General features: G+C 46.4%; 1 protein-coding gene across 4 annotated transcripts in view; it reads right to left on the bottom strand.

The window, feature by feature from the left end:
• The window catches only part of GLI3 (GLI family zinc finger 3), a 263,559-nt gene that overhangs the window by 6,546 nt on the left and 229,103 nt on the right, over nucleotides 1–27,910 (bottom strand). For all 4 annotated transcript variants that reach the window (XM_032305776.1, XM_032305777.1, XM_032305778.1 and 1 more), the window contains 3 exons: nucleotides 8,661–8,810; nucleotides 7,395–7,559; nucleotides 1,883–2,173 (listed from right to left, as the gene is read on the bottom strand). In XM_032305776.1, coding sequence (XP_032161667.1) covers nucleotides 1,883–2,173; nucleotides 7,395–7,559; nucleotides 8,661–8,810 — 606 coding nt within the window. The remainder of the gene's footprint in view (nucleotides 1–1,882; nucleotides 2,174–7,394; nucleotides 7,560–8,660; nucleotides 8,811–27,910) is intronic.

Here is a 27,910-nt window from a genome sequence, read left to right as displayed (position 1 = left end):
GAAGAACATAAATCATTGTCTTTTGATGACATAATCTAGGAGACTACAAATTCATTTTCCTTGTTTCATTAAACACCTGGGGATAAACTGTTGAATGTTCTGCACGTTGTACCGGTAGACTTTATTTTAGGAAACAGATATGCGATCCCCCGCAAAAGTATGCACAACACCGCTTATGAACTGATCAACTTTAACGTACAGTGATGAGTCGTAAGACATACATCACCTTTTGACTAAGGTGCTTTTTATTTTTATTATAGTTTATTTTTTGACTAAAGGGCTTGGTATTTATTTTTCTTTCTTTTTTTTCCTTCCTTCCTTCCCTTCTTTCTTTCCTTTCTTTCTCCCCTTCCTTCCCCCCTCCTTCCTTCCTCTCTCTCTCTTTCTTTCTAAAAGCAAACTACAGGTACCCACTGGCAACTCATAATAAATCTGGACAATTTCTTGGTATTATTTTGGCTACACTTAATGTCACTCTCTAAAACTCTTAAACTCAGCAAGTCATTAAAATTCAACCAATCATTAAATTCCACTCGGTCAACTCCAAAATTGTACGTGGGCATCATTTCCTCTCCATACATACTGCTGCGTGGTGACATCACTCAGGAACTCATAGGATGTCCATCCAATTGCTGGACTTTTCTGATTTTAAGAAGACACTTTGCAAAACAGAGTATAGCGATGCCTGCCTGACCAGTCGTGTGCATCTGGAAATCCAAGCCCACGACTTTTATCGGGTATGTTTCCTCTGTACGTAGAGTAGCCAGATGAGACCCCAGCACATTGGCGGAGCTGACCCCGTTACACACGCCGCCAGACACAATTGTACCGAAGCTTTCCCGATAGCTACTCCTTTCATTCTTCCCGTTGCCTTTCTTACAGGTTTAGATGTTTTGTATGGCATAGACTTAGGGGGAAAAAAAAAAAAATCAAGAGCAGTTTGAAAGAAACTGCAGCTGTAGCATGATCCCTGTGTCCGTCTGGTGACTGCTAAGTCCCCAGACCAGAATGATTTCTCCTGATGACAGCTTTCTGGTGCTTCCTTTGCTCCTCACCTCTACGGTTCGGGCTCCACTGCTAAAATGGTCTCCAGTCTATCAAGCCCATCCCTAGCCTGACCCTGGAGCTGGCTTTTCTAAAAATCAGCCGGGCATGTCATTCACCATCACCAGTAAAATAGAACCCCTTTTCCTCCTCACTCCTTTTCATTCCTGCACATCGTCCTGGACCACTACCACCCCCCCACCCCCCCACCCCCCCCACCCTCCACCCCCACCGCTGGCTCCTGCTGCAATGTCAGGCCTGCACCTCCCCCACTTTGAGAGCTGAACTTGAGACCCACCCACACCCCCTTTCCTATCACATCCTCAAGTGCACAGGTGGTCTGTTCCCTTCTCAAATGCTCTCACGGGCACTTGTGGGAAAAACCCATCATGCAGAGTTCTAGTATTTGCTTTTTGGTGGTCTGTCTAGCCCACGGGACTATAAACACCTAAAGAATAGGGATTGTGCTTATTTATTTCGGAGTTACCAGGGCAAAGCACGATGCAAAATATGCGTTTATAGAAAGCCTGAAGGGCTTTCTCCATTACAGGTCTACTGGAAATGTAGTCAGTCATGCCGTTCTTTCTATCTGCCCTGATGTGCTATGGTTCCAGACTGATTTTAAAAAAGTTAGGAAACTCTGATGCTCTTTTCTGAGTTACTCTATGCTGATTAACCTTAAGTAAGGAATCTGGGTCTCTGAGCTCCTAACCCCTTCAATCAGGGATTCCAGTGCAATGAGGAACTGGGTGGTCTAGTCCGTCCTCATGCCCTCGTTGACTGTTTAAAATAACCTAGGATGGCTTGGGGACCAGCAGAAGGAAAGCGAGTGACATACCATGGGCTTCTCTGCCTTGACTGCTTTCACTTGGAGGCATTCTTCCCGCTTTGAGGTAGTGTGGCTGAGGTCCTTCTGCTCCCCAAGGGCTCCCTGAGTCTGCCGGCCGGGCGACCGGGACTGTGAATGGCTGCCGGAATCGCGGGGCGGGGGGGGCCGAGGATGTATGTCCCCACGCTGCTTCTTGGTGACGTGAGCCTCTGGGCCGTGCACTGTCTTCACGTGCTTCCGGAGGGAACTCGGGTCTGTGTAGCGCTTCGTGCAGCCTGGGATTTTGCACACATATGGTTTCTGCCAAAAGCCCCATGAATGAAATAAGAAATTGTTACCAAAGCGCTCGCGCCCCAGCCCAACAGTCTCACGGACGCACACCGCAGCTTTCACTCTTTCAAAGCACCTCCGCAAAGCTGGGAGGTTTTCAGACACCTCTAGATGCTAAGGGTTTAATAAGGTCATTTGAGGGAGAGACAAACCATGAGAGACTGTGGACTCTGAGAAACAAACTGAGGGTTTTAGAGCAGAGGAGGTGGGGGGTCGGGTGAGCCTGGTGGTGGTTAATAAGAAGGGCACGGATTGCATGGAGCTCTGGGTGTGGTGCATAAACAATGAATTCTGGAATACTGAAAAGAAATAAAATAAAATGAAAAAAAAAAAAAAGGGCCATTTGAACACTGTTCAGGGCCTGCGAATTTGGCTTTAATAGACTGTTTAATTGGGGCACCTGGGTGGTTCAGCGGGTTAAGCCGCTGCCTTCGGCTCAGGTCATGATCCAAGCGTCCTGGGATCGAGTCCCACATCGGGCTTCTTGCTCAGCGGGGAGCCTGCTTCTCTCTCTGCCTCTGCCTGCCTCTCTGCCTGCTTGTCTCTGACAAATAAACAAAAAATCTTAAAAAAAAAATAGACTGTTATTTTAAAAGATGCTCAAGGACAGCTGCAAATGTGCAGATCGCCTGTATGTTCTTGGAAACATTTATCCTATAAGTAGGAAGAAGGCCCCTGGTGTCAGGGTAGCTGCTCAGTAGGTATTTGAAGGTGACAGTGAAGACGATGACAATGATGGTGACAACTGCAGAAGGAGTCTCACGCACACATCACCTCATCAGAACGCCATGTGCCTCTGGGAGAGGTCGTGTGAAGACATTTCTTAGGGATGTCCTGGTTTTCTGATCAAAAATCACTATACCCTTTGTGAAAATGTGCACATAAGCATGTAAAAAATAATTGCCTACAGCCTCTTCTGTGTTAGAGATCATTAAAATACATCCACTGGGGTCATGTTGCAACTGTATGGGATGTTCGGGACTCAGAATATCCAGAACCTTCCTGATTCTCAAAGTCGCAAAGCCCTGTCTGACCGTCTGTGAACACTCACTCACAAACTGAGAAGGGCTGGTGGTTGGTGTCCTAGAAAGGAGGGTGCCTGTCTGGGTCTGCCCCTGAGTGCCAAAGCCTGTGAAGGATTCTGTGTTCCATGTGGGCCTGTGATCAAACCTACAAACGCAGTCATTAAAAATCCTACGGATGCTTACAGCTAAATTATTTACTCAAATCACAGAATCGCTGGCATTTACTCATGACCAACATCAAAACTGGGATTTTGTTTACCTGGCTTGAAATATAATATATTCGTGACTCCTTCCAAGAATACATATCTACGTAGACCAGAAGATGAGCTATTAGGTTAGCGACAGTCATCAAAAGCATGATTAGTATAATGTACCCATTATATTAAAAAAAAAGCTGCCCTGTCTTATAGAATGTATGTGTCTAAAAGATGCTTTTTCACTAAAAGCCCAAGAACAGACTGAGTGCTACAGAAAATGATGAAATGTCCTAATGTAGAGAAGACTCCGAAAATTATCCCGAGAGACTTCACCTCCAAATTTGAGATTCTTTTGGGGAGAATTGATTCCCATTAACTATGAATTACTTCTATTCAGGGGCTGCTGTGATTTGCAGCCCATATATAATGAAACGAGCGCATCGACTTCTATGCATTAGGTACAGAAGAATGGATCCAGCCATGAGTGGCCATTACCTTGCAGCGTCTGACATGGGCCCTACGCCTGCTCACCACGCTGCTGGGACAGGCCGCGCCATCCGCAGGCACGCTGGGATGCACAGCGCAGGCGTCGGTGGGCTGGGGGCAGGGGGTGCAGGGGGAGAGCGCCCAGTCAGGCCAGTGTTTCGCGTCTGAGCCGCTGCTCTTCCCACAAGTATATGCATGTGTCCACGCTGGGTTAGCCTGGACGTGAGGACACAGCTAGAGGTGGAAGGTCTTTGCGTGTGACCAGTGACTGAAATGCTAGAACTGTCGGCGGGGATAAATGCTGTCAGTCTCCCTGAGTTACCTGTGTCTCCTGTCCTAGATGTTCAACTTTTGCCATGGTCGTTTCCTTTTTGACTCACCCAACGGAAGGGTACTTTGTGAAAGAGACTGCTGCATTTTTCACTTGACTTTGTAGCATTTATCCAACTACAGTTCTCAATGAATGTGTAACGGTCCCCGCTATAGGCAAGACTCTGAGAACATCAAGTTATAAGCTGCAGGATTTAATATCTGGGGTTATAAAAAGTGCAGGAAAAATAAGAAAGCCTGTAATTATCACCAGTCCCAAATATGAATGCCCCCGAAGGGTATGTTTGGAGGGCAATCATTTTTCAGTTGGGGTAACTGTGGGAGGCATCGGTTTCTATGTTGTTACATCTGGGTATAACACCCAGCTCCTGGGGTCTAAAGCTTAAATGAGACAATGTATAAAATGCTCACCACAATGTGTTTGTTGCACAGAGTGATTAATCAGTGAACAGAACTTTATTACCAGGGGGCTTTGTAGCTGGGTCCTGAAAGAAAACCAAGATTCTGAGGGATAAAAGTGAAGGTAAGTGGATGCAAAATGTAAAGCCAGGGTCTAGAGGCAGGAGTGTTTCATGCCTGCGGGTGAGGCTGTCCAGTTCCATGCATGTCCACAGAGGTAAGAGGTCAAGCTTGGAAGGGCAGGCATGGGCTGGGTGCCAGCAGGTATAGACCCAGAGAGTTTAAAATTTCCCTCTAGGAAAGAGGAAGCCATTGGAACATTCTGGAGAGGGAGACACACTGAGTCCAAGCTCAAGGATTCTTGCGTAGCATGACTCTGGGGGGACATGAGCTGTGTGGTCTCAAGTCGGGATCCCTGGCAGAGGCCACTGCTGTGGCCCCAAATGGGTGAGGCAGCCTAAGGGTGTAGGGGGAATGCCAGACTGGCTTCCTGAATGGGAAAAATGCCCCTCTTGTTCGAGTTCACAGTATTCTACCTCAACAGCAGAACATGTGCCCCCTAACTAGCTCTCGATATTTGTTTGGGGCAGTGAATGAAAGTACAAATAAGAGAAAGCCAATAAATGAAAGAGGATATCTAGATTTATCGTGGACCGGCTCCTGACACAAATCTAGATTCTAAATTTTGGTGGAAGTGAAGCTGTCCGTCATTCCTCTAGAGGGCCAAAGCCTTGTGCGGTCAAGGTGGCTAACTGAGTTTCTATACGCTGCTCAACCCTGGTGAAAGGTATGATCGAACAGTGTTTCGTTTAATCTCATATTGGATAAACGCTCAGACAAAGCTACACTCTTGACCTCCCAGAAGTGGACAAGCTCAACTCTAGTGTATTTAAAAGCAAATAGCTGTGCACATAATTTAAGTCCCTAAGCAAGACAAAAAGCTGAGTAAGTGTGTGTGTATGTGTGCACTGCTAATCCCAACCCCTCCTTTGCCCCAATTTCTCCACAGCAACAGGAGGGAAACTTGGCCTAAAAATCTATAGGAGTGAATACCTCCGAGATGTCTAGTCCTAACTGTACTTAAATACATGGAGTGCAGTTAAATGTATTAATTCAATTTAATTCTAACTTAATCAAATCCCCGAAAACATTTTATATTGAGATATATTCCACATACCATAAAAAACCCTTTTAAATTGCACAATTCAATGACATTTAGTACTTCCACAATCTTATGCAACTGTCTCCACTTATCAGTCAAATTCCAGAATATTTCCAATGTCCCCAGAAGAAATCCTGTATGTATTAGGAGTCACCCTAGTCCCTTCCCTCAGCCTCTGGCAAACGGCTAACCTGTTTTCCATCTCTATGGCTTCACCTAGACTCCCTAAAACTTTGCACCAAACAAGAACAGCAGATTACACTGTAACCACTGTACATAGTACAGGCATTTTTGACATTAAAAAATGGAGATAAGGCATCTCCTCTAAAGCCTTCCTGCAACAGCTGATTGATAATAAGAGGTTCCAGATGACGGATGTCTCCTCATCCCGCCACAACCCTTCTAAAAAGTGTCTGTACGTGTGGCCCTGCACATGTGAGCTCAAGTATGAGTGTGTTTTTAAGGAAAGCGTGGCTCCTTCCATTAGAGATGTGTTTGCTCTGTCCCCGAGAGCTGAAGGGACACTTGGAGAGGACCTTAAAGCCAATGGTCCCTGAGCTGCTAAGCCAGGTCAAATGTGTCTTCTCTCACACATGTCAAGCAAACCGATGACCTCCTTAGCCAGAGCAGAACTATGTCTCACATTAACACATTCTGGCCAAAAATCCTACTTCTACGCAAAATGCGGGGAGATTTTCCTGTTCATCTCTGGACTCATTCTAGAGAAGCCTTCACAGAGGAACCTGAACTTTGAGCTCGACCTTAGTCAAAGAGAAACTGGAGGCCTGCAGGCAGATGTGCCTTAAAACACAGGCCAAATCATTTGCTATCATCTTCATTCTTCATGCTGTTCTGAACTTCTGGGGGTTAACTGTGGACAGAACAGCTCCCAAGAGCCTTTGGAAATGAGAATGCCTGGAAATCCTGTTTGGCCAACGTCGGTGGCCTGTAAAGGCCTTTTTGGCTAGACTGCATTGGAAGATACCGCCTGGAGAAAGCAAGGAAAGGTGGGTGTCTATCCTGGCTGCTTACCAGGTCATTCTCCGCATGGATTCACGCTATTCCGGGCAGAGCAAGTGGGTGGGATGCCAAAGTGAAATGCTCCTACTGGGGAATGCTCAGGTGGCTCAGTCGGTTAAGCGTCTGCTTTTGGTTCAGGTCATGAACCCAGGGTCCTCGGACTGAGTCCCTCACTGGGGTCCTTGCTTGGCGGGGAGCCTGCTTCTCCCTCTCCCACTCCCCCTGCTTGTGCTCTCTCTCTCTCTGACAAATAAATAAAATATTTTTTTAAAAATGCTCTTACTGTTTGACCAGTAGGTGGCAGTTCTGAACAAGGCAAAACCTGCTTGCCAAGGGTTTGAGGTCCCCCCCCACCCCCAGGTCTACATTGCTCACCAGACCAGGCCCATTTGCAGTCAGCCCCAGGGGCGGAGGCTCCAGGCCCTGACCTGCAGCCCAGCGCCCACTCCTGCCGGGAAGGCCAAGAGGAAATGAAACGGAATGGGCCTGGTCTCCATGTGCATTGCCTGCGAGGGTTCTCTGCTACCACCCTGAGCTCTGGGCCCAAACAGCGCCTCGTGGGGGAGCCTCACCTCATTGGAATGCGTCCTGTTTTGGTGCTTGGCGCGATCCGAGGCATTCGAGAAAGCCTTGTTGCAGCCTTCGTGCTCACAGACATACGGTTTCTCTCCAGTGTGAGATCTCAAGTGCGTTTTCAAGTTTTCTAGTCTCGAGTAGGCCTTTGTGCAACCTTCAAACTGAGGACAACAGGTAAATCTGCATCACTCCACACAGTATGGGCTTAGGCCTAACACTCCCCCAAAGTTGATGAAAGACTGACATTTCGAGGGTCAGCAGCTTTTCAAAACCAAGGAACAAAAGTCCACTAAACTCTGCATTTACTGGGATTCAGATGGGGCTCAGTGCTGTTGAAGAGACAGCATTTTCAAGGTTACTAAAAAGTCCTGGAGGTTTCTTTCTTTCTTTCTTTCTTTTTTAATAGACCACTCAATGTGGACAATGGGTTTCATTATCTGCTCACTGATCTCCTCAAATTCCCACTGATTTTAGATTCAGCACAAAGTTCACTAATATGGCTTTGGGTCCATACAAAGGCATGGAATTTGATCATGTTTGTAAAGAGCCTTTAAGATGTAAAGCGCAGGGCTGAGCAGTGCCCAGTGCTCCTGGAGGCCCCTGTGTGAAAGGAGGCTTAGTCCCAGCCTTCTTGTGTGTCTACACCGGGCCATGGGGACGGACTAGGAAGGCAAAGGAAAACTCTGAAGTCACTGGGTTCTGTTTTTAAAAGTGAGCTTATGGGTTTTAAGTCAAAGTTGGCACGTGTCTCTGCCCTCCCTGTCTTCCAGCGTGAGGGGCATTTCTGCTGGGGCAGACATACAGTCCATGCGCTCACTCCTAGTGCCCACCAGTGGATCCCAGCTGCCTCCGCCCACCGACGGCTCCACTGTCCAATGTGGTAGCCGTGTGCCCCTGGGGGCTGTTTATATCTACATTTAAAAAAATTAAATGAAAGTACAATAATCAATTCCTTGTTTGCTCTGGCCAGGTATCCAAAACCCCCACGGGGCCCACAGGGTCCCCGGCTACCTTATTGGACAGTGCAGGTCTGAGCGCTTCTGCTGTCCCCCAAAGTGTGGTTGTCACGGCTCCTTCGCCACTTCTGTCTTCCCCCGCAATTCCAGACCCCCTCTCAGACCTCTCTGCATTCATCACAGCGCCCGGCTCCTCCCACCACCGGGCCGCTCCCCGCCCCCTCGGTCCTGCCGGGGAGCCGAGCCCCACCCTGACAAGCGCCCCGTCAGGGGCCCCCACGCCCACGGCCCACGCCGTGCACTCACAGTGCATTTGTGAGGCTTCTCCCCCGTGTGCCGCCTCATGTGCACCACCAGCATGTACTGGGCTTTGAAGGGCTTCTGCTCTCTCGAGCAATCCAACCACCGACACACGAACTCCTTCTTCTCACCGTGAATGTGGTCGTTGTTTATATGCTGGGGTGGGGACAAAAGAAAGGGAGAGCGTGTGGGAATGCAGGACTCATTTCTGAAGGCGACAGAAGGGAGGGCAAAAGGCCTCCCAACCCTCAGCCCTAAGGAACGTATGATAACTTGAAATACAGATGGTGGGTTTTTTTTGTTTTGGTTTGGTTTTTTGGTTTTTTTTTTTTTAGTTTTTTAGTTTAAGGTGTCTTAAACAAATTTGCCCTTAGTAATCATGCACCTGTATTTTGTGGTGCTATTTGGAGGCGTCGTGTTGGCCAAGAAGAGGGGAGGCGGGACATGGGGTGAGCCCACGCTCCTCGCTGTGCCTCTGCCTTTTTCACCTGCCCAGTGGGGGGTCAAGGTCAACAGAGCACAGGGGAGCTCCCATACACTCCGGGCCTCCAGTTAGCACTACAGCTGTGATCTCAGGAAGGGAACATGCACATGTGTGCACACACGTGTGCCCGCACACGCATTGTTCCCTGACAGGAGCAGCAAAAACCGAAGGAAGCACTTTCCTGAACTACACTTTAGCTCCAATCAGTGGGATTTTTGTTTCTCAGATGATAATCACAGACAAAAGAAACAAATACTGAAGAGGACCAGGAGACCAGTGAAAAGCTTTAGTGTCTGGTTCACAGCCTTCTTGATGTACAAAATGCAGGGATGGCTTACCTAGGCTCGAACGTTCTTCCCAGCTTTATAGAACCCTCTTAACTCCATTTCTAAAGTGAAGATGAATTTTTCTAAATGTCTCATTCATTCAAAGTTTTAGAACCATTTTTTATATAGTTCCTTGGGTGGGGAGTCATACCTCAACTGTCCTACAACAGGAAGACACAAAGAACCCTAGAGAAATGCCTGAGGAAGAGAGGGTTCTCACCTCGGATCAAATTTAAGTCAATTTCAGTACGATGATTATGTGACTTAAATGTCCATTTAGTTACTGAAGAAGTCAGGGTCCTGGGTGGGTCCTGTTGGTTTTATTCTGTGGTTTCCTTACCCCACATTCTATTTGCCTTAATTTAAGCCTCTTGTAAGCACTTCTCAAGTGTACGTAGAAACACACCACAGATGAGTCCGTTCGATAAGAGAAAGCCCCCTTTGGGTTCCATGTACTGTGTGGTCGTGACAGAATGTTTAAAGACTTTCTTGTTCAGGCTCTGGTTCCTGAGTAGTGGTCTCTGGGGGCCTGCAGGTTAGAGTCTGCCCTCAGCTGGCCTTACCCTGTTCCTCCAGAGGGCGGATAAAATGACCTTTGCTCTGCCTTCTGGACTTGAACACTGGGTGAGGGCGGAGAAAGGCAGTGGCTGTGACCTCCCCACTCCTTGAGCATCTGTTGCTGATCACACAAATCCATCCCATAAAAACTGCCCTTGGTTCACTCTTCCCCGAGGTACTGGAAATAACCTCCTTGGATTGCAAAGGACACGGAGGAAGAGGAAGGCGGGAGGAGCTGGAAACCAGAGTTAGAACCAGGCTGAGTCTACTAGAGGACAGGACCCACATCTTCTCGTTTCAGAGTCTCAGCAAGTGGCCGGGGTCCCTGGTATCTGGCGGGTCCTCAGTACATATTTGCGATTGGACTGGACTCAGGTGGTAGACTGAACTTTCACTGGACAAAAGGGATTGAACTTGATGCTTCTGCTTGTCTTGACTTCGTTTCATTTCACCTAGTGTCCATACAAGACGATTTTAACGTAACGTGTTCTATGACTTTATGACGATACATTATCGAGAACTCCAAAGGATTTGAGTGATACCCAAACATGAACCCCACCTTGCTGGGAACACTGGGTGATCATATTGTTTTTGCTCCACACACACACTTCCTGAAGAGAGCTGAGTGCTTGTTATCCAATATCCCCAGGTCTCCGAGAGGAGAAGGTGCGATTCCCCAAGTAGGAGCTAGAATTTCTAATTTTCTGAGTGGATGTTGCATTGAGCAGAGTCTCACATTTTCTAGAAACACTTTTTTTTTTTTCTCATTGATGAATAAATGCTTACTGCACAGTATGTGATGACAACACTCTATTCAGTATTTACTGAAATACTGAATAATAAACAGTATTTACTCTGTTCAGCGTTATACCAAGATCCTCTCCACTCCAAGCCCCATGCTGTGGAACCAGCTGGACATGCTTCCTGCCCTAAGGAACGGACAATCTACCAATAATGCCTGAAATGACTATACAATTCCAGTTGTGATCAGTGTTGTGAAAGGAAGAGGGTTTTCTAAAAATAATGAACAGGGGGTCTCAAATCCATGTGGCGCATGGAAGAGCAGGGTCAACTTCTTCAATGAAGGGGCACTCATGGTAGGACCTGAGCGACACGTGGAGACCCACCAAGTGTGCAGATAAGAGAGGTTGTGTGGAGAATGGGTCCCCGTGGCCAAAAAGCTAGACCCATGGGACAGAACACGCTGCCTTTGAGGAACAGGATGAGGAACTCGCGCGGAAGGGTAGATGGGTCAAGCAGACACAGGAGGCATCCAGCAAGGAGCTGACAAGAGAGCCATAACTGAAAGACCCCATTTCCTGTTTGTCTTCCTCATCAGTGCTCACTGACCTTGGCCTCTGGGACAATGTCTGAAAATTCAAGGGCCAGGCATGCCATGTCAATCAGCCGGCTGATCTCCCATGGGGAGAGATGTAGAAGAACCTGGGCTAGTCAGGAAGACCAGCCTCGCTTCCAGAAAGGTTAGTATCGGGGGAGGGGGGGGCGGGGTCTTCCCTCTTGACCCCCATACATCAGAACGCAGTTCCGTCTAATAGGCTTTTGTAATTCTCTGAAACTGCTCTTGAGTACAAAGTTGGATTGAGACCACGAGTTATTTTTTTTGAAATGACATTCTACCCCCTCGGCCGGTGGGAACCAGGTCCAAGGGCTGAGCACAAGATGTAATCCATTATTCTAAAGAAACACGAAAATGTCCCTGTGCCTACTCGGGTAGTTCAAATGCACTGTAGGCTTGATGCAGTTCCTGACGCTGGATTGCAAGAGAAAATTAAAATTCTAAGAAATAGATTGTATCTGTCCTTGTGTCCTAAACGTTTACTTTTCTTTCATAAGCTGCTTGGACCTCTGCAAGGAGGCGGACCCTACACTCCAGCGGAAAGAACGTGGGATGGACATTGGAAGACGCCTCCCAGACCGAGTTCTGATGAGCTCTGCATCTCGGCACAGGGCAGTTCTCCTACTCGAAACTTAATTTTCTCATCTGTTAAATCCCAGTGATCAACTAGATCAGGTATCGGCAAACTTTTTCTGTAAGAAGCCAGACAGAAACTATTTTAGGCTCTGCTGGCCAGAAGGTCGTAGGTACTCAAACTTGGCCTCCATTTTAGGCAAACAGTCATAGACCACGTGTAAATGAATGGGTGCTGCTGTTTATCTTTGAGGCTGAACATTTCACATGTCAAGAAATAGTCTTAAGATTTTTTTTTCCTTCCCCAACCATTTCAAACTGTAGAAACCATTTCTTCACTCAGGGGCTGTGCAAAGGCAAGCAGGGCTCCAGAGCTGGCCTGTGGGCCATCAGTTTGCTCACCCCTGACTAAGTGATTTCGCTTTCCTTCTTAGGCTGCAGAGCCCCTGACTTTCTTGGTCAGGCTGGCCAAGCCTGAGGAAGTTAGAGAGGGAGGTTTCAGCACCGGGGAAAAGACAAAAACCACAGAAGGAAGAAAAGTCGGGATCCTAGCTAAATAAGGGGAGGGAGGGAGGCCAGACAGAGCCCCCCACCCCTGCAGTGTGCTTCTAGGACCCAGTGGTGGGTAGTGATCCCCCCGAGTCCCAGGTAACTAAGAAGACAGACACACAGTGAATTCTCAGCCTTCCACCAACAGAGTTCTCCTGCGTGAAGCTAGCCTGAAATTCAATGGGCGTGTGTTTATTTGTGGTTTCACTGAACATTTGACTCCCTAGCAGTGAAAACGTTAATCAAATATATAAATAATTTAATTGGAGGGAAAATAATGCATGATTAAAGTCCAAACTAATCCAACACAAAGATATGCAATTTGCCACCGGCCCGAATTCCAGAAAGAGATAGATGGTGCAAATTACAGTGCGGCAAGCCAGCTCCCTCGGCGGGGCTCTCAGAACTCTCCCTCCTGAGCAAACGGGGCAGGGATGCCAGGACTGCACCACTCTCTCAGAAAGGCCGAGTCCCCCCGCACAGCTGCTCCATGATTTCCTCCTACAAGCAGAACTGGAAGCATCTGCCTTGGGAAACTCATGGCTCATGGAGCAAATACAATCTCTCAGGTGCCCACAGCAAACCAACAAAGTTGCTGTGTCCCCAGGGGGATGGGTCTGCAGCCAGGTGAGCCAGGACCCCGCATTCCCATCCTTCTGCTCTCCGAGGTGCCCCATGGGCACAAGGGGTGGGGAGAGGTCTGTCTGCTGGCCTTGCCATTGATGTGGGAAGGAAGACCTAAGGGAAAATGGGGGAAAGGCAGGTTCCTGTCACCACCACCATGGAAGAAGCAATGGCTTTCGCTAAGCGAATCAGAATCCTTTCTTCTTGTGTCCTTAACTGCTAACCTTTGGATGAAGTACACATGTGCGGTCCATCAGCCCCGGATGTCGGTGGCTCTCCAAGCAAAGCTGCTGTTCAAGCACCCTCATGTTACCCTTGCCTTCGGGCAGATTCCCTGCCGATTCCTACTCAGAAAGTACAAGTTTTCACGATGTGGAAGCACCCTCCATTGGGGCAAGTTCCTCAGAGGAGAAGTGACAGTAGGGCTCCAGGGGAGCGTGGAAGCCCTGCACATATGTCCCCGTGCAAACTGGGCTCGAGGGGAGCGTGGAAGCCCTGTACATACATCCCTGTGCAAACTCAGCTAGAGGGGAGTGTGGAAGATCTGCACATACATCCCCGTGCAAACTCAGCTAGAGGGGAGTGTGGGAGCCCTGCACATACATTCCCATGCAAATGGGGCTCAAGGGAAGCATGGAAGACTTGCACATACATCCCCATGCAAACTCAGCTCAAAGGCAGCACACCAGTCAGTAGACAAACACCTTGATGATCAAAGTCAGTTCACTCCCCAAATCAGACAGCAACCTTCCAGGCAGAAGGTACATTCCTCCCACTGCTGTAATGAAACTTCTACTGCCAAGCACACCTAAAACCAGGGAAGGCGGGACACGTAAAACTTCAGACTCAGCCCTCGCCACGATCTCCGCACGACTCCCCTGTGCACAGGCGTCACACACCCGTCTTGCTGTCAGTTCCCACTGTTTCTCAGACAACAGAGTTTGTCACCCATATAGAAGGTTTCTACAAAGCACCCTGACAAGTTTTTCGCAGTGGGAGGTCCAAAGACCATGGTCTTCAGTGGCACGGTGCTCAAGGACCTAAGATCTGTCTCGGCACAAACACCCATGTGCGTATGTGCACGCAAACACACACGTGTCCGCACACGTACTACTGTTTGACAGAAAAGGAAGCACACTGGGAGAGGAGTGTATTTCATACATGAATGCTTGAGACACTGAACCTGCATTATGGGCGTGAAGCCTACAGATGGTCGTTGGATCCTCGGTTTTATTTCTGCCTCATCCCTTCGCTACCTTTCTTTGTATCTTAACCCACAAACACGCTGCTATTTGATGCCGTGATTTCATTTTAAAACTGAAGGAAATCAAGCCGAAACCTTGCCTTCTCAGGAACTTGCAACACTTGATGCTTTCTAAATCTTTTCACACTGCTGCCAGCTGAGCTCAGAAACCAGGCTCTGGTCCATGAATATGTTTTGTAGAATTCAATAATTTATAACTTTTAAGGACGGGCTGAGAGTGTATGTTGAGAAAACCTCCTATTGTGACAGTGGATAGAATACAACCAAGTAAACAGTTTTAAGTAAGCTCAATTTTCAGTTTGCTCCCTGATGTCATATTATCTGTTTACTGCAGTTGACCCTTGAACAACACCGGAGTTGGGATTCCGACACCCTGCACACCAAGAAATGTGCAAGTAAGTTTGACTTCTCATAAACTTAACTATTAACCTACCATGGACCAGAAGCCTTACTGATAATAGTAATAGCCAATCAGCACATATTTCGTATCTTATGTGTACTGTATACTGTGTTCTTACAATAGAGTTAGCTAGAAAAAAAGAAAATCATAAGGAAAAGGGTGCCGGGGGTGCTCAGTAGGTCAAACCTCTGCCTTTGGCTCAGGTCATGATCCCAGGGTCCTGGGATCGAGTCCCGCATCGGGCTCCCTGCTCAGCCTGCTTCTCCCTCTGCCCTTCATCCTGTTGTACTCTCTCTCAAATAAATAAATAAATAAATAAATCCTTTAAAAAAAGAAAATCATAAGGAAAACACATTTACAGTGTTCTGCTGTATTTATGAAAAACAATCCACATATAGGTGGACCCATGTAGTTCTAACCCATGTTGTTCAAGAGTCACCTGTACTATCTCTTAGTAGTCCAGAGAGAGTTCTGCAAAACAGAAAGAGGAAAAATAACTTATAAGGGATTAAAGTTTCATATGAACATTAAAGCTGATTTGAGAGAGAAACTGACATTGTTTGCCTATAAGAAACTACGCAAGAATCCTTCAAAACTTTCCATCCGAAAGGAGGCCTACTGCTTCTTTTAGTATGTATGTATTTGAGAGAGAGAATGAGAAAGAGAGAGCCTGAGAGGGGGAGGGTCAAAGGGAGAAGCAGATGCCCCGCTGAGCGGGGAGCCCGATGTGGGACTCGATCCTAGGACTCTGAGATAACCACCTGAGCCACGACGGCAGATGCTTAACTGACGGAGCCACCCAGGCCACCCAGCATGTGCATTCTTGTTGTGGGTATTTAATTCATGTGCCACTTCTGAAAAGTTGTACAAGTTTCATGACACAGATTCTATTAGGGGCACACCATGTTTGAATTCCTAACCGCTTCACCAGGCAGAAGCAGGAAAAAGCAGCAACCACAGACGATCAGGGCTGAAACTGGCCTTTTATCTCTAATAGGTACTTGAATTTTAGATAAATAAAATAACTGAAAGGGTTTTCTTGGCACCATCAATCGTCCCAACGGTGTTTACAATGTGACACTTGCTGTGGGAAAGATCTCCCTAAAGACTCCCCAACACAACTGCTTGAATCTCTCTGGCTTATAAAATATCCAGGCACCACCTTTCTTTCAGTTTTCTGATACAGGAAAATATCAAAAGGACTCCAGACTTGGGGTACAAAACATCATTCTCTTCATAAAAATAAAATATTTTCTTCTTTCTGGTCTGTGAAAATTAAGAATTCGGTGGACACAAAGATCAAAAATCTGCTTCCTGGGTCAGAAGGAATAAATAAATAGATCCCTCTAACAGGGAATCAGATTTTTGTGTCTAGGTACAAATCGACAAAACTACTTCCTTTCACGGGTGAGAAAGACGAAGTTCTCTGAGAAGGTAACTGTGGAATAGAGGGCTTCATAGTTTGGATTTATTTATTTATTTATTTATTTATTTATTTATTTATAAAGATTTTATTTATTTATCACAAGCAGGCAGAGAGGCCGGCAGAGAGAGATGAGGACGCAGGCTCCCTGCTAAGCAGAGAGCCCGAGCGGGACTTGATCCCAGGACCCTGGGATCATGACCTGAGCCAAAGGGAGAGGCTTTAACCCACTGAGCCATGCAGGTGCCCCCATGGTTTGGATTTAGAGAATGGATATTACCTCAGCCTTGTCCCACCCCTCATAGCCTGACCACAGCGTGCTCCGTGGAAGAAGGCAGCCACCAAAGGACACAAATTGTGTGATTCCATTTATACAAAGGCCCACCGTAGGCAAGTCTACATAAGGAGGTAGACTAGACTAGGCTAGTGGTTCCCTGGGTCTGAGAAGAGTCTGGGAGGCGGGCTGTCTTTTGGGGGCAGTGAAGATCTTGTAAATTTGGTTGAAGATGTTGTAAATTAGCTCTGTGTAGACACAGAGGGTAGACTTTAAATGGGTGAATCACATGAGTTTCTGAGGTATGACGGTTACAGTGATCACCTCACACGTGGTATCTAGATTATATGTCAGTAAGGATTTTCCCCCTCTCCCGTCCCACCCACCAAAAAAAAGAAAGAACCATGGAAGTGTACATCTGACCCTTGAACAACATGGGTTTGAACTGCATGGGTCCACGTATCTGCAGATTTTTTTTTACAGTACATTATTATAAATGTGTTTTCTCTCCCTGTGACTTTCTTTATAACATTTTTCCCTGGCTTATTTTGTTGTGAGAATACAGTAAATAATACATATACAACATATGTCCTCATCAATTATTTACATTATTGGTAAGTGTTCTGGTCAATAGTAGGCTTTAGTTTTTAGTTTTGGGGGAACCAGAAGTTATACACAGATTTTCCACCGCATGGAAGGTCAATGCTCCAAATCCCTGTGTTGTTCAAGGGTTAACGTATTTGGTGATGGGCTTTGGTGACAGAGGGAAGAGTGGTGGGGGAGACAGGAAAAGTGGGTGAAAACAGGGAACAGCCAGGTTCTTTTCCCTGTGTCCATCCCTAGGTCAGCCCTAGCCAATGGTTTCTCATGGAAACACCTTAATCACAACTTCTACTATAGAATGAACACACACACGAACTACATACAGATTGAGTTAAAACAAAACATACTTCTATGACACAATATTTCCTAGTGGATTTGACACTGGACTCAGAGTGAACAAGCCTGATAATATCGCCTAGATGACAATTTCTCCTTCTATTCCTTCCTCATCCTTCAAGTTATAGAGATGAATGGGAAGATGGACAACACTGAACTTTGTGCGGAGTTGAAAACAAAGCTAAAACACCATATGCTCGTACTAGTTCAAGGGCGTGAATGTGAAACAGTTCATGATTTGAAAAAACTGGCGTTTTCTCAGACATGATGGAGTTTAAAATTTACTAAAACCTCATGGAAAATTACAGTTAATTCAGAATTTCTGTAGTTTTGGTTTTGTTGTTGTTACCTTGAATTATGAAATTACTAGGCATAAGGATCTAATTTGTGATATAATTTTTTTAAAGGTTTTATTTATTTGATAGAAAGAGACACTGAGCTCACAAGCACAGGGAGGGACAGAAGGAGAGGGAGAAGCAGCCTTCCCACTGAGTAGGGAGCCTGATGCAGGGGTTCGATCCCAGGGTCCTGGGGTCATGATCTGAGTCGAAGCAGACATTTAACTAACTGAGCCCCCCAGGCGTCCCTGGTTTGTGGCAGGATTGACCTAGCCTGCATCTCCTCCCCCGCAGAAGCGCATGTGGTACTCATTCCAAATCACGTACACACAGGAAAACAGTGTATTGACTAATGTTAAGATGACCTCAAACCTCAGGAAATGTTACTTTTTGAGAATTTTTAAAAAGCAAAATGGAACCATTAATATGGATTAATTTACTTACAATACTTCGGTAAAAAGAAAACACCCTCATTCTTGAAAGTGGGTTAAGGTCCTCTCATTTTTTTTAAGAAGAGTAAAACTTCTCTTTCTCTCACAGTTTTGTTCTCTGACTTCTAAATTATTTTACAAAACATCATTGTTACACTTCTCTTTTAAGAAGGATGTCTTACAGTTCAGTAAGGTGTGTTTTGTTAAAAACAAAACAAAACAAACTTCTGAGAGCGTCTTTTTGGAAGGGCCAGCATTTATAGCCCACGGAGATTTTAAAAAGAGAGAAAACATGGTTTCATTACATCTTCCAATAAGACTGTTTACATCCCTTCTACAAATTACTGGGCTCGTCTTACTTTTTATCTTATTCTCTTAAGTACCAACTTTTGTTTCAGTCAAAATAACAATAAAAACACAAACTCTTCTTAAGTCAGCAAAAACAAAGATAGATAGCAAGGAAAGATTTCGTAGCATCCGTTCTGGAAAGAAGCAGCATGCTAACTGCCGACAGGCAAGGTAATCTTAGCTGTCTCATCACAGGATGAAACAGTTTGGAAAACAAAATCTCCAAAACATTTTCTTTTCCATCTTTTGGCAATGAGCCGTTCACCAAATACAGAGAGCGCCGAGGTTTCTGATCACACCACTAGCTCCAAAGACACAGAGAGAGCTCCCTGTTCCTCAACTGGGAAAACCAGCAAGGCCAGAGAGCCCAGCATGGATGGCCACCAGAAGCAAGTTCTCCCAGGACCCAGATGAATTAGTCACTCAGAGGAATGGATCATTTCTACGAGTCGAGGGTATCTAGAAAACATTACCATTCCCAGCAATGGCACAGATCTCCAAATTAAAGATTTCAAAAGCTGAACTGTGTCCCAGAGGATTAAAATCTTCCCACCTTGTGGGCTTGGATGTCTGCCACGAAGAGGAAAGAAGGTTAATAGGAAGTTTCTTTGTAGAATAATAATTCCTACTGGTGTGCATAGAGCAGTCGTGCTCTCTAATCCATTGTCAGAACAGGTCTTTCTTTTGTTAAAAAACTTTAAAAGGTAGGTTGGCTTGGAACAATATCAATACAATTATAACAGGACCCCTTAAACTTCAAATTTTAAGGTGTTTAATGCACACACACACACACACACACACCCCTACTCTAAATACAACAAGGAAGGTTGAATTTTAAACTCTCCCTGAATGCAAAGGTAGGTGTAAATGTTTTCTGATATTAAGCCTTCCATTATCTAGGAGTATACAAAATTTTGGCCTTTAATTACTCCTTAACTTTTATCATCTTGGCAATCTCCAAGGAGCCTGAACGTGCAGGCACTGCTCTTTGCAAAGAACCTGAATATAGGGGCGCCTGGGTGGCGCCTGGGGTGCCCTGCTCAGTGGAGATCCTGTGTCTCCCTCTCCCTCTTCCTGCCGCTCTGCCTACTTGTACTTTCTCTATCTCTCTGTCAAATAAATAAATTAAATCTAAAAAAAACCCCCAAAACAAAAAACAAACAAACAAAAAATACCTGAATCTATAATGTGGTTACAAGAAAATTTGAAATTCAAGAACAACATAAACAGAGATGAGGGACAGATGCGATCTGAGTTGAATGGGTGGGCTCTGTCCTCAACGCCCTCATAAAAGCTACCTTGATCCATCCACGTTCCTGAAGGCTGATTCGGAACAAGCAGCCTTTAAGTCTGCAGATGGGCTTGTAAGTTTTTAAATCATAATTTTTGATGACTAAAAGACTTGTTAAAATAATAACAGATAAAATAAACTGTATTTGAATTTCAAATGAGAGTTTATTTTTCATATTTGGAGAAAAGTCAAGAGTCTTTTTCCTGGAATCCTTTGAAGATACGAGGCAGCAGACCAATCCTCGGTCCCGAGGGCTTCTGCCCATTACATTGCTACGGGAGGTTCCTGCCTGGAAAGCGCAAGGAAGGAGTCTTCCTTCAGAGTCACAGGAGGTTAGGTGAGTGTGTGCATATGTGTGTAAATAAGGGTCTGGGGCCATCAATGACGCAAACCCGGGCAAATCTCAAGGGCTATCGGAAGAAAGCAAGAAGGCAGGCAAGCAGGCAAAATTATCCCCTTGGAAGTCTGCCCACACGTCCCCGCTGAGCTGACTCATTCATTCACTATTAACTCAATGCTTATTTATGATATCACGGTTACTGTGCTGAACTCTGAAGAGGAAAGACTGAGTAAGACACGGCCACTGGATGCCGTCCAAATCTGGTTGTAGGAACGCAGAAAGAGGTACTGTTGAAAAATCGGCTTTCACATCATGGACACTTCCACAATGAAAAAAAGCAAGCTACTCCCGCAAAATGCATGACTTTCTGCCTTCCCTCACGGCCCCGTGTCACAGAAAACTAGCAGCCCGTGCCCAGGGCTTTCCCAGTTTTGCCTCCCTAAAACAGGAGAAGATGCCCTAGGACATCTCCACTGTAACGAGCTTTTCAACATGTGGAACTATTCTGCCACTCTTCAACGAGCTCGTAACTCATTCATACGGCAAGTCCCCCTTCTGAAGACCTTCATCCCTTATGGCCGACACACGTAAGAACGTGAGAATAAAATATCCTGTGCGACATGGGCACACACTAATTATTCCACATGTAGATGATAATTTTCTTTACCAAGTTAGTATCAAGGCAAAGAGTTTAGAGGAAAACAACAATAACAACAACATTGGTTCAGACATCAGGAAAAAGAAATTCATTCGTCTTTGTGGGTGGCAAAAGGAATATGAGTAAGGCATGGGCCCTGTGTCTGAGAAGATGAAATTTTACTATTTTATTTATTTTTAGGATTTCTTAATTTATTCATTAGTGAGAGAGAGAGCACAAGCAAGGAGAGGAGCAGAGGCAGGGAAAAGCTCCCGCTGAGCAGGGAGCCCGGTGCGGGGCTCGATCCCAGGACCCTGGGGTTATGACCTGAGCTGAAGGCAGAGAGGCTTAACCCACTGAGCCACCCAGGTGCCTCAAAGATGCTATTTTAAATAGGGTGAATGGGAAACAAGTAGTTTCAAGAAAATGGGGTAGGTGAGAAAGTGAAGTCAGGGAAGGCTTCACAAGCAGGTAAATGAGTTGAATCCAGAATAAAGAGAGGGAACTTAGCACAGAGGGAAGTGCGTCCCAGAGGAGGGACGCGAGCTACCGAGGTCCGGCGTCAAGGAAGAGTGTGACGTGCTGGCAAATGTCCCCCGTATGGGACGAGGACGCGTGTGTGCACATACATATAACAGGAGGGGTGAATGAGGGAGCAGGAGGATGCGCTGCCGGCTGGAGCGAAACCACGAGGGGTGCCAAGTGATTGAAGGCACCTACGCTATACCCCGGGCAACCCACCAACCCACCAAGACGACGATGGAGAGAAAGGGCTCGACAGAGCCGATTCCGGAGGAGGAGGGGTGTCGGTGTAGCTCAGTGGGTTAAAGCCTCTGCCATGGGCTCAGGTCATGATCCCAGGGTCCTCGGATCGAGCACCGCATCGGGCTCTCTGCTCATAGGGGAGCCTGCTTCCCTCTCTCTCTGCCTGCCTCTCTGCCTACTTGTGATCTCTGTCAAATAAATAAAATCAAAAAAAAAAAAAGAGAGAGAGAGAGAGAGAGAGAGAGAGAGAGAGAGGAGTAGCAGGTGATACCAATGTTTCTAGCTAGAAAGACTGCATTTGTGAGACAGGGTGTCTGGGACACAGCATTTTGGACGTGCCCCCAGGACATCGCCATAAGGGGCTCCAACAGAAGACACGTGTGAAGATTTAAGGATCTAAGAAAGGTTGTAGCTCAAGGAGGAAGGCAGAGCCCTTCCCTACCCCGCGTTATATCCTCGGTGAGCCCCCCACAGAACTTTCAGGACTTTGCAAGGACCAATTTGCAAAGCCCGACCTACGGAGACTGCATAGAGGAAGAAGGGAAGCCCCTGCGGATAATGCTGGGAAACCCGTGTTTGGGAGACGGGGAGGGAGACGAGGTGGGGGAGAGACAGAGCAGATGGCACGCGGGGTGGGGGAGGGGCTGGGGCGCAGGCGTGTATCTGGAGGGCCCCTGGCATAAGCTGAGATGATGAAGGGGGACTCTACCGGTGACAGCTTCCCAGTTGTAGTAAGTTCGGGGAGATCAGACCGGGAAGAGAGTGACATGTGGAAGGCGACCTTCAGCAGGGCAGTCTGGCCGACTCCAAGTGTGTTCCATCGGGATAGGCTCCTGGCTGGTTTAAATCCTCTGTGACTCCCCCCAAGCCAGTCTATTCTGTGTCACACAGCCTCCCGTCGAGGAGACCTGCAGGGCTGGAAGCAAAGACAGTTTCCGGCATTTTGTGCCCGACTGTCCCCTAAGATGGGATGGAAGCAGGAGGCACCCCACGACCACGGAGACCAATCATGGCAGGGAGTGGGTGGGGGCACCGTGACCTGGTACACGCAGAGCCAGTGCCATGAAGGCAAAGGTCACTCCGGGCTGAACGCCCCGGATGTGGAGCTGGAGATGCCTGGCTTTCATCTGGGCTGGGGTCACAGTGCCAGGATTCTTGGCTCTCCTCCAAGTCCTCCTTCCAGCGTCACCTCCTTAATGAGACCGCTCACTCCATTTACAGTACCACGTCCTCACCCTTGGACTCTCCAGCCCCTGACGCTCCATTGTCCCCACGGCCCTCCTCACCTCCAACACACTATCCTGTCTGTACAGACCGTTTCTGATTTATCGCCTGCCTCCCCGTGAGAACGTAAATTCTACACAGGCAGAGATTTTTATTGATTTCGTTCACTGATGTTTTCCAAGTACCTGGAACAGTGCCCAGCACATAGTAAATGCTCAATAAATATTTGTTGGAGGCATGTGTTGTTGGCAAGACCACGCTGAGAACGGACGCGGCCCCAGGTCTCAGCGTTACCCCCAGTGGGCCGCCTTTGGTCTGTGCTTGGAGAACCAGAAGCCACAGGAAACAGAAGCAATTTCCTGTGATTCTTCTACTCTCGGTGATCGGGTAAACCTCAGCCTCTCATACGCCTTCAGGGCCCACCAAACAGACCCCCCTACCCCTTCCTTTTCTTTTTTTTTTTAAGTGTTTTTGTTTTGTTTTGTGTGTGTTTTTGTTTTCTTGTTTTGTTTTTTTTTACAGAGACGGAGAGAGACAGTGAGAGAGGGAACACAAGCAGGGGAAGTGGGAGAGGGAGAAGCAGCCCTCCCGCCAAGCAGGGAGCCTATTGCGGGGCTCAATACCAGGACCCCAGCATCATGACCAGAGGCGAAAGCAGATGCTTAAGGACTGAGCCACCCAGACGCCCCAGAGCCCCCTTTTATACTGTGACCATAGAGTGAAGTTCTGAGCTAGTAGTGACATAATTCAGAGTTATCTGAGTTGGTTCCTATACATTGTTAATGAAAAGGAATTCTGCGGTCTCTTTTGCCAGCCATCACCATGTTGATACAGGTCTGCGGCGAGGGCTCTGTCCTCCGAGCGCTGGTCCTCACTGTGAATGCGACGTTCCACGGGCTGCGGAAGGCACGGAATCTTAGGTTTTACCGTAGGTTTCTCTTGAAATAATCCAGTAATGCCGCAGATGGTGAGGAAAAAAAGGCCAAGTTACCCTTGTGATCAGGCTATCCACTGGAATTCTGTTCCTGGCTATTGTTTTTGTCACTCGTTTATACAGAGTTTTCTTCCTAAAGCAGTGCTGCTAGGTAGTAGAAGACTGAAGAGCAGATTTTGTCTTTACTCTGCTTGTGCATATCTCGGTAATGTCATGGAAATCAGCCGGTACCAGGATGAAAGTGTTGGGAATGGCAGCGAGGAGGAAGTAAGCTTGCTCATATCTTGTTTCGATTGGAGAAATAAAGAAGGACAGCACAGGTTTGAACTTGCAACTTAAAAAAAAAAAAAGTGTGTGTGTGTGTGTGTGTGTGTGTGTGTGTGTAATGACCTGTGGTCCTTCCAAAAGAGAAGTGGGAAGCCAGCCTGCCTTGTGCTGAACACCGCCCTTCCCATGGCGAAATCGCTCCTGGGGGTGGTGACTTTCCTAGAATTTCAGCCATTCCTGCACTTCGGTTTTTTTTTTTTTTTTTTTTGTCCTTTTGCCTTTTACCTCCCTAGTAAAGCAAAAATTTCACTTCTCAAGAAGGGCTAATTTATTCCTAAAAATATGCTTTTAATTTGGGGACTTGATTCTATAAAACATATTTTCATAAGCACATTTCCCTAGGAACAATGTGGCCAGTATGTATTGTGTAATTGTGCAACTTTAAAGTTTCTTGTGAGCCTTTAAGCGTACGCCTTCAACTTATAGGTGGCTTTCCTAATTGCCTCCACATTGCATAAGAACAGAATATTAATACAGCGTGATTATAATAGCGCAGAAATGGGTTAAAAGGTTATGAATTTTAACACTCTGTAGGGGAAAAATAGTGAATGCGCTTGCCGGAAAAACCCAGAGACTGAAGCTAATTGAAACTCAATGTTGGGTCTGCATTTTGTCACCCGGTTATTTAAAGTAGAAGCGCCCTATTTGTCATCTTATCTAAATTACCTGCAAAGTGACTTCCACGCATTTCATTTCTCAGGTAACTCAAGCACAACAATGAGTATCACCAGAATGTTTCAGGAGAGAGTCAAGTAGGGCGCCAGGGTTCCAGGCCATTCTCTTCAAGGCCCTTCCCATGAACCGATATAAATGCATTGTATAAGGCCGTGGGAAGGGAGGGCCAGCGTTATGATCATTCTGTCTTTGTCTTCTCCTGCCCTCTGTTTCTAGGGATGGGTCAGGCAGGCTCTGTGCACTGCACGCTGGGTCATGCCCCCTCCTGTGCCAGGCCTGCTTGGCCAATGTCTTTCCATGTGGTTAATTCTCTCTTATCCTTCATCTCCTACAGGAGGACGTTCCTGATGCTCAGAGAGGTTCAGAAACTGATCTACTAGAGCACCCCAAGTTTGTGGAAGAGATCAGAACAGAATCCAGGGCAAGACTTCTCACCCACACACAGAGGGGACTGAGCAGAAACAGTGGTAAACTCAAGGTCAAGGTCAAGAAAGAGTAATCTGTCAGAAATAGCGAGCCAAAGGGCTCACCAGAAGGGGAAATTTAAAAAAAAAAAAAAATGCTATAGAAATTTTTAAAAAAATAAAATGCTATAGAAAGGTCAAGAGAGGATGGAGATGTAGACTTCACTATAGCTATGGTATGATTTTCATTTAATCTAAATACAGGAGACTACACATGGAATGCAGGCACCCGCGTTTGTGTACACACACACACACACACACACACACACACACACACACTGTATGCTTAGATTCTGTATGAATTCCAAGATCCTAGACTCTGGGGTACTATCAAAATCAATAACCAACATTACGAGAGTTAAATAAGTTATCCTTGGTTGGAAATGGCCTTAACCTCTGGCAACCGATGGTCAAGGAGGAGAGATAAAAACAAAAAAGATATTGCCCTTTACTTCAAATGGCGAATTTGCTGGTTTTGGATATGAGGGATTGTGGTTCAACTCCCAGGAGGGATGTGTTAACAATTCATACATCTGATGGGGAGAAAACTGATTTTTTTAGGCAACTCATTTTTTTGGTAGTGAAATGCCTTTAAATTATATGTAACCTACATTTACACAAACTGGAATCCCTATTTATTCCTGTCTTGAACCATTACTATTAAAATGAGCTGGGTAATTTTCCTGGCTTAATTTATCATTAAAAAATTATGGGTTAGAACAGTGATTCCTGCCCGCCCCCCCAAGACCACGTGACAAAGAAGCCATCTCCTCTCAGAGCCATGGCCAACCCACTCTCCCAGTGGCTTTCCCCGAGCTTCAGCAGTTCAAACATACCCAACCTGTACCTTTAAAATGCTCAACACAGAGAACTCCCCACGGGTTAGTCAACTGCTGGCTCATATACAAAGAAAATACTGTATTTTGCTCTGAAGAGCTTTCTGCCTCAATTTAAACACAGTGAGACAGACACAATATCCCAGAGAGAGGAAAACCTACCTTATTACATTCCTGACCCAAGAGAAAGGATTTGCCCTTAGGACATAAAAGGAATCCGTGGGGGTATGGAGGGGAGTTACCTAATCCCAAACATAAGAACAGTTCATAATGCAGCATGACAATGCTTTTAATCGCTGACATAATTGTAATATGTATATATAATATGATGCGAGGAAAGTCACTGCCGCTCGCCTGTGAGCCTGAAAGGCTTTCTTCGGTGTTCTACTCTAGGTCTTCTGGATTTTATACGTGCTTGGGGGAATTTCCAGGGGGAGGTAATGTGATATTGTAAGGATTCTTTCTCAGTAAGATCACATCTTGTTCCGATTTGAGCCGATGCGTCTGTATGTGGCAAGTGTGGTAAAGTGAAACTTTGAGCTCAGTGAATGCCGTGTTTTACAAGTCTTCCTTGATTTCCTATGCAAGGTCACGGGGCCATGAGACCATGGGCAGAAGGACTGGGACTTTTATTTCTTCATATTGGAAAGCTGCTGGCAGAGACACTGCCTTCATCTCAGCTGAGACCGGTATGGGTGTTAGCCGTTTCCCTTTTATGGCTTTATTAAAATAATTTTTTTTTTTCCCCTAACAGAGCTTTGGGTTTTTCTACCCTCTGATGTTTCCATACACAGTATAATCTAAGATGCCCTCTCCCAGGGAAGAATTGCATCCTTGCCTTACCAGTTGGAGAGCTAGTAAAGAAACCTGACATTCTGAGAAGTTCAGCTTTTATATTTTGCCCTTACCACTGTTTATGGAAAGAATTTTACAACATCCTTAAAAGCTGCTACGTGGTGGCTGGACTTGGCCAGCTTCGCAGCTGACATTCTTGTCCTTACTTTTACACTGGGCTTGCCTGTGACTAGGGGGTTGTCAATGTTCACATTTTATTAAAGTGGATGCTGCTGACGACTCCTGGCAGAGCCGACGATCATTCCAGATCACGGACTCTCAGAGCCACTGCTGCTCTGGCCATGCCTGCGAGTAGACGAGCTGAGGAGAAGAAACATACAGCGAGACAGAAACTTACAAAGAAAAGAGGGAAGGAAGGAAAGGACTGGAAGGACAGTGTGCCCCAGCTCTCCTACCCCTGAAATTCCCCAGAGGATACCTTCTGCTCTGCATTCTTGTTGGGTTTACCCTGCAGGAGCAAGGCTGTTAGTTAGCCTTCCTAGCCTAGTCCCTCTGTCTCCTTCACCTGGGTCCCCACAGCCTTCCTTCCCCATGACCTCCACACAGCCGGAGCTCAGGAAACGGCGCTGGGCTGAAGGACAGGAACCCGTAAGGGGATGCAATCATGTCAGTTTCCTTGTGTTTCCCTGTAGGGAGCGTGAGGCTACCCAGAAGCCCTTAAGATGGTCCTGATCCAGCTGTCATCAAGATATTTTTTTCTTGCTCTACTTTGCAGGGGAGCTTATGCTCCAGGGCTAAGAACATCTCTATGCCTGCTGCACCCGACTGCCTTTTTGTTTGTTTGTTCTGTTGGCGAGAGGCAAGGATTGGGAATTCTTTCTCCTTCAGATGTTGTCATTAAACCGGTCCCACCAGTCGTCCAAGGGTAGTGCTTGAGAAGAGGAGGTGAATGAAGGAAGTGGTCATTAGGGAGTTAGAGGAGCCAATAGCTGACTTCATTTATGTTATAAGTAAATGGAGACAACTGAAGTCATCAATATATGGCGGCTCTTCCAAGGTATTCGCACCACAGGCTCGAAT

This window comes from Mustela erminea, chromosome 11 (genome assembly GCF_009829155.1).
Source record: "Mustela erminea isolate mMusErm1 chromosome 11, mMusErm1.Pri, whole genome shotgun sequence".
In the NCBI taxonomy this organism is placed as follows: domain Eukaryota; kingdom Metazoa; phylum Chordata; class Mammalia; order Carnivora; family Mustelidae; genus Mustela; species Mustela erminea.
This window is presented reverse-complemented; position numbering and strand designations above follow the sequence as displayed.